This window comes from Anas platyrhynchos, chromosome 5, assembly GCF_047663525.1.
Source record: "Anas platyrhynchos isolate ZD024472 breed Pekin duck chromosome 5, IASCAAS_PekinDuck_T2T, whole genome shotgun sequence".
Lineage (NCBI taxonomy): Eukaryota > Metazoa > Chordata > Aves > Anseriformes > Anatidae > Anas > Anas platyrhynchos.
In genome coordinates, this window is record NC_092591.1 from 37,875,401 (window position 1) to 37,882,433 (window position 7,033).

The window sequence follows — 7,033 nt, forward strand, 5'->3', positions numbered from 1 at the left end:
TGGCAGTTAAGCAGGAAGAGAGTTAAAAGGAGCAACTCTCACAAAACTCCACCTACACTTGCTTTATGAAGAAGTACAGAACACATTACATCATGAAAGCAAAGTCGCTGGCTTTTTGGTAATTGAAGGCAGGGTACTGTCGCCTAGCAACTTATCTGATTACCATTTTTTCAAGTATCACATGCATACTTAGATATGTTGCATAATGTCTCACTTTCAGGGTTCCTAACCTAATAAGAAAAGGGCTACCAAAACTAATGCCCTTCGCCTCTTTCCTGGTGAAAGAGAAAGTTCAAGGTGGTAGCTCAAGAACTGGTCAAAACATCAATATTCCTGAATTTTACTCCTGATTTTTCCTGGCTTGCAGAATGTGCTTATACAAGCATTTTATTTTATCTACTTGTCTGCAAAATGACACTAATAATACCAGCCTCACAGAGAGGCACTGAAAATTCATTAAGAACAGAGAGATTCTCAGAAGGATGCCACGGAAGTGCTGGTGTTAGCACTTACAGCTTTTAGTACTCCAAACGTTGCTAAGCCCTGGACCAAAGCACAGCAAATGTTAATCATTGTCCTGACATTGTCCAGTCCTTGTTTCCCAAACAACGATCTCATGCCATGAAAACTACATTTCTTTCATCAGAATCTGGCACTTTCTGTGTCTGGTATGTAGCTGGGAAAAGAAACAAGAAGAAAATGAACCTCCCCCCTGCTCCGTGGTAGCACACCCTACCTTGGAATTGGACTACTATGCATTATTGCAGCTCTTGGGGCTCCTACCGTGAAAATCAGAGGTGAATCAGAACATGTGCATATATTACGTTTTTAGATAAGAATATGTGCTACTTAGTGACCTGCTCTTTGAAAAGCTAGTTACGCTCCAGCTGATCTATGAAAGCACAGAGCCTTTAGCTGCCTTTACGGTGAGCACTAATACCTCATGATACAAACATCAAGCTGAGGAATTGTTTCCTGAAGGATGTAATAAGCTAAGAGCTGACTCGCACCCTAAGGATTGACCTTTTGAGCATCCATGAGTTATATGCCAATATAACATAACAAATTGTCAGCTTTACATATGCACCTCTGTTTTCCATTTTGCACAAAAAGTGGATGGCTCAGCTGCCCGGGGTGCTGCTGATAGGATACAGCCCCTGTCAGCTCAAGTGACTGAAGATGATGTTTTGGAAAGCCGGTATCTCACCTCCATGTAAAGTATTAACTGGCAATGGAAAACCCCAAGCAAGGACAGCCAACATCCATATTGCCCAAGAATCATTACCTTACCTTCGCAGCAGCTCCTGTCTTCCTGGCAGACATTAAAGCAGTTTTATGAACTGTGCCCTACATCCTGCAGTTCTTGTGCAAGTCCACTTCCAATTAAAGGCTGATTTTTGAGATCTACCTTGGAAAGAACTGCTGGATCAAAACAGACCAAAATCACACAACACCTATCACACCAGTAGGGGAAACTACATACACACGTTAAAGACACCAGAAAGCACAAAAAAAAAAAAAAAGTTCTTATTCTGGTGGAATTCTTATTCTACTGGAAACATCCTTACCATCAGCCTCAACTGATAGAAAACCCGAGGGAAGCACGTTGGCCAAAGAACATCCCGCAGGTGACGTGTGCCTACCTTGGTGAGGCTGGCTGAAGAGCAAGCTGCCAGACACCACTCCCACCAGGCACACCGCCGCACACGGCGAGGAACCAGCCTACCTAGAGCTGCGTACAGACGCGATCCTGCCAGTATCTCTTAGCCACGATGCGGCTGGTGGAGCTGACTGAGCCTGGCCATCTTCTGTGGGTGCACTCCAGCTGAAAACAAAGCAAGCCAGGCTCCCTGAACCCAGCAGGCACTTTGGAGCATGCAGCTGTCCATGCTAAGGAGGGAGCCTCCCCCTTCACAAATACTTCATCACGCCCCCAGCACAGCACGGTGCCTTGCAGAAGGCTACCGTCATTACCCCGAGCACCTGAGAGCAAAGGGGCAGCCGGGAAGGAGTCAAGCCACAGCCCCACCAGCTCATGCTATCAACACTTATCTAGTGACTGCTGGCACTTGGATCTTATGCAATGACAGCAAGGCAGCACATTCGCGGTGGAGAAGATTCCCTCTGTAATCTAATCCAGCTTTGACGGAAGGCTGCGAGGGTGGAGGGGGTTGAAATAAGGTTGAGGCAAACCTTGTGTGCTGGCACTAATAAAGATCTAAAACAAAATGAAGCCAATAAAACGCTTCTCTCTTTTACGCTCACTAATAACTAGACACCTCTGAACTAGTAACCAAAAGGCTCTCGTTCAGATATGCCTACATACACATTTCTAAAGCAGTCCAGCTTTCATTTAGCCTACAGAGACGTGTTAAAAAGCAGCATCCACCTGCAAATAAATAGAATTTACATTTGTTTCAACTGGCCTGTGAAGGGCATAGGCTTTGGCTTGCACTAGACATTATTGGGTGTATCATTTACAACCAGGAATGTAGCACTCTGACTGACCAGAAAGAGCACGTTGTTCTCCGTTGGCACAGATGTTGGTAATCTTCCTGCGGAGCCAGAGCCTTTGCCCAGCCTGGCTTTCTTTCAGCACTCTTTCTGGTTGGCTGCACAAGCACCTTCACCTAAGAGCTTGGAAACCATCTGGATACTCCTGCTTCACGTGTCGTCACAGAAATGTGAAAAACCAGACGCACTTATTTCGGATGTACAAGAAAATCAGCCCTCCACTCCCCTGCCCAGCCTGCTCAGAACCTGCAGAGCTAACAGCAAGCAACACGGGCAGGCAGTCAAGTCACCAGGGGGTATTAAAATACATACAGGAAGCAGATCTGAGAAGTAGAAGGGGATCACTTACAACCCCCTACCAATCATAGCCACAAACAGGTACTACCTTTCACATAGGAAAACATTAGCTCCCTAGAAGATGAACCTTCCTACAGAAGAAGGAAAAATACCCTACCTCACCTTTCAAAACAGGCAGATTTGTTTGGAAAGCGACCTCCCATCCGTACTGCCCAGCTTCTCACCCCAGATCCCGCAGAGGAACAGCTTTGCTGGACGTTGCTTCACCCACAGCAGTGCAGGAGCACCCAGGCCAGGAGGGAGCGCATCGCTGTTGGCGCAGGGGTCACTCCCCACCTTCTGTGCCTGCCTTCAGCATCTGAGAACTTACCAAGGGATTGCAACCGCCTATGGACGTGGGCAGTGCCTTCCACCAAAGGAAGGAGAGGGGTGGGAGCAGAGGCTTTTCCTGCCTCCTGCTGGCAAACAATTTATCTAAGTAATTGACCCATTTTCTACAGAATAATTAGCCCATGGGAACGAAACACTGCTGCCCTTTAATTAGTCATGTTGGTACCTCTCTTGTCTTACCATGTAATAGTAGGCAGACTGAGACTGGAAAAAAAGAAAAGAAAAAAAAAAAAAAAGAAAACAACTTGATTTCATTTCCTTAAGCATGACATTTATTAAAGGCAATCCAGAAACAATGAATCCTAAGGCACAAGTGCCAACAATAAAATTTCCTGTTACTCCTATGATTTCAGTGTCAGCAAACAGGTCTCCTCCGTGCCACTATGTCAAGCTTTTCTTTTGTAGGAGCTTTTCAGAACACTTTCTCTTCATCTTCCATGAGGAAAAATTCCCTGTTGCAAAGTGTAAGGACAGGAAGGACTCTGCCTAAAATCTAGGCAGACCTCACGGATATCAATTTATTAAATTTTATGCAGTTTCCTTGCAACAGATCTCAGTAATCTGGATAAGGACAGAGGTCCTTTAGTCTAAGGAGATTAGATTTACATTCCAGGAACAAAGAACACAAAAAAACATGCCACAGCCCCCGCAGCAGCTCCAAAACTGGCAAAGGACTGTTTCAACGGGTCTCACACGGATGACCCATTGCAACCCACAATGTGCTGCAGAGGAAATCTAAAAGCCTGGCCCCAAACTCCATGATAAGCGTGATTCTGAGGATAAAAAACGGACTTGCCAGCAGAGCACCTAATGTCAGCAAAAAGACCTTTGTGCACTGTTCTCAGAGGGGTGAGCAACCTCCTCCTCTCCCACTGCCCCCAGACCTCCTCCTTCTGCATGTTCTGCCCCAACCTGGCTCATTCCTGATGCTTCAGAGGAAGGCAAAAACTAAATTCGTGTGGCTAATTATGCACTGAGAGAAAATATCCTTCCTGCACACAATGCAGTGCCTGCCTGCAGCCCTGTAGCACGAGAACTGAGTACAGCCATTGCCTTAATCAAACGGACAGGTAACACAAGCACGTTCAGGACACTGCAAAACAACTCATTCTCTCTTGATGTGAAGGAATAAGAAGACAGACAAATTAAAAGCCCAAAGGGATCCCTGTATCTGCAATCCTTAGGACTTCTCTAAGGAGCTTAATTAAAGTATAGATTGTAAAATGATACCTCAATTTAAAGATTCCAATCCCACCACCTCAAAAAGTCTTCCACCTCACCCAAAAACCTCTTCCTCTGTTACACTCGAGGTCAGGAACCAGCATCTCGCTTCAAGGTTAAATTTGTCCTTCCCTGCTCGGCACCACATCACGTTATGACATTGTCAGCACAACTGCAGAGCTCCCACTATCAGGTATCATTTCCACACGCATGCAGAGATCTACATTACTCTCAACCCACCTGTCAATCAGCTATCCTTAACTCACGCTGTAGCCCCCTTGACCTTCCTCGCAGACTGCCACGGGACCTCGCAGTAAGAATCCCAAGGTTTGAACTCTCCTGAGGAAGCTGCTCCAGCCTCCCCTGCCACCCAGCTGCGGAGTGGGAACAGCAACGCTGGCCACGGCTGCAGCCGCGCTGCCAGACCTCAGCAAGATGTTATGTAGGCACAGGCAGTATCGGCTCAGCACCTGCTTGCCCCTCCATTTCCCTTCCACAGGCTGATACTGCTTTCTTCTTCATCATGCAGGATCTCAAAGAGTCTCACAGACAGCAAATAACCTGCTTGTAATGATTCTGCTGTCCTTTGTTTGGGAAGCTGCTACTTGAAGCGTGCAACTTGGAGTTAATGCTTTGTGTTTCAATTTCAAGTCTACTGGTGAAAAACAAACATCTGTGCCTCAGCTTCCCCCCTACAAAAAGGGGAACATCTGTTCAGGGAACAACTATGAAGTCTGCAGGCATGCACAAAGCCACTCAGGGGAAAATACGTACATTCAACTTCAAGCGAACAACCTCAGTTTATCCGCAGGTAGGGCTGTCCCCCCCCAGAACACAGGCATTTCCTGCCATCCCTGCACAGACGAGGCCGTACCTTCTCACCAAGACTAAGCACTGAGATTCAGGAGCCTCCAGGACGTGCCGTGGGCATCACGGTGCTGTGAGCACAGACTTCCTACAGGGCTTTCCTCAGCGTTGGCCAAAAGTGGCTACAGGTGTCAATGCTTGCATTTCAGTAAGTCTTCCCTTCCTGTTTCCTACTAATTCTGCAGATTATTTTTTTCAGAGCTTCCTATTTACCACCAAATGGTGGCTAGCCCTGTGTCTAGCTGCTGCAGTACACATATTAATGCTTTTGCACTCCTGGAAGCCACGGAGCAACCCTTTGGGCAATGTGGTCCTCTCGCAAATCCCCAATGCCCACAGCTCCAGCAGTTGTTGAACTGCTGCCACCTCGCCTGCAAAAAATCAGCTCCCCCAGGGACTGCATTTACCTTAGGACTACGAGGGAAACACGACAAACCTGTCAAATAAATGATGTCAGAGGACAATAGGAAATATTTCACCTGGCAGAGGTTTGCTGCTGCTGCTGTGTAATTAGGAGACTTAACAAGTTTGTGCTTCCCTGGCAGCTGTGGACCAGCAGTGCCAAAAGCTCTCTAGGAAGCCCTAGCGTAAGGACTCAGCTCACCCTGAGGGGAAGGGCAAGCCACCTCGCATCGCATCCCGGGTGCTAAAAAGCCTAGGGACAGCTTGTGAAACCCTGGTGCAAAGGATGGACGGAAGGACTCCGGTTTCCCATCCTGCAGAAATTCGGCCATTCTGAATGCGTTTTCCGTGCCAAAAACAGAACAAGAGCAACCACCCTGACACCGGCTTAGGTTAAAAAAAGAAGAGGACTCCCTCGCTTTCAGCTGCGGCTGATATCCGGGTCTGTGACCTCCCAGCGCCGCAGACAACCCGCGGCGAGGATGCCAGCCAGCCCCCAGCCCCCAGCCCTGCCCCACGGTGATTTTTCCCTTCCCCGGATGAAAACTTGGGCTGAAATCGCTGCAACAAAGACGTTTGGGCAAGCCCTCGGCTCGATGCAGGGGGCAGCTGCCCGGGAGGAGCCGCTCCGCCTCCAGCACCTCGCCGCTGCCCGGGGCCCCCTGAGGCGAGGCGAGGCGAGGCGGCGGCGCCCCGGGGGTCGCGGCTCCCTCCCTCAGGCCCGGCCCCCGCCGCCCTCCCTTTGTCTCGTTCCCGCCGCCAGCAAAGCGAAACCGGCGGCTGCAGCCCCCGCCTTCCGCCCCGGGCGGCGCATCCCCGGGCTCGGGGCCGCGGGGAGGCCGCGGGGCGCTGCCGGCGAGGCACCCGGGCAGGTGCCGCGGCTCCATCCCCCCCGCTCCCCGTCCCCATCGCCTCACCGGGCTCCATGGGCGCCCCGCGGCCGGCGGCGGGAGGCGAAGCGCGGCCGCCCCGCTCGCCCGCGGTGCCGATGCGGCCGCACTCTGCACATGCTCGCTCCCGGCAGCCGGCCTGCCCCGCCACCTTCCCTTAACTCTTTCCCGGCTGCTCCGCGCTGCCTGCCGGCCCCCCGGCGGCCCCCTCGTGCCGGGCTGTGAGGCGCTGCGGGCGGTACCTGCGGCAGCGGCGCCGCCCGGAGCCCGGCGGCACGGCCCCGCACTGCGGGAAACACCCGGCGGCTGCCGGAGGGCTCGTAACGCCGGGCTGCGGCTCCGGTGTTCAAAGGGGGAAACAGCCCCTGCACGAAGCGGCCTTCCCCCCAGAAGGGGCTTCTTCAGCTGCAGGAAATTGCCCAAGGAAGAGTGAGAAGGGAAATTTAGGGCAT

General features: G+C 50.7%; 1 protein-coding gene across 1 annotated transcript in view; it reads right to left on the bottom strand.

Moving 5' to 3' along the window:
- The window catches only part of RAD51B (RAD51 paralog B), a 474,920-nt gene extending 468,187 nt beyond the window's left edge, over window positions 1-6,733 (bottom strand). Inside the window, exon 1 of the mRNA XM_072038849.1 lies at window positions 6,609-6,733. Coding sequence (XP_071894950.1) covers window positions 6,609-6,618 — 10 coding nt within the window. The 5' untranslated portion in view covers window positions 6,619-6,733. The remainder of the gene's footprint in view (window positions 1-6,608) is intronic.
- Window positions 6,734-7,033: the final 300 nt, after the last annotated feature.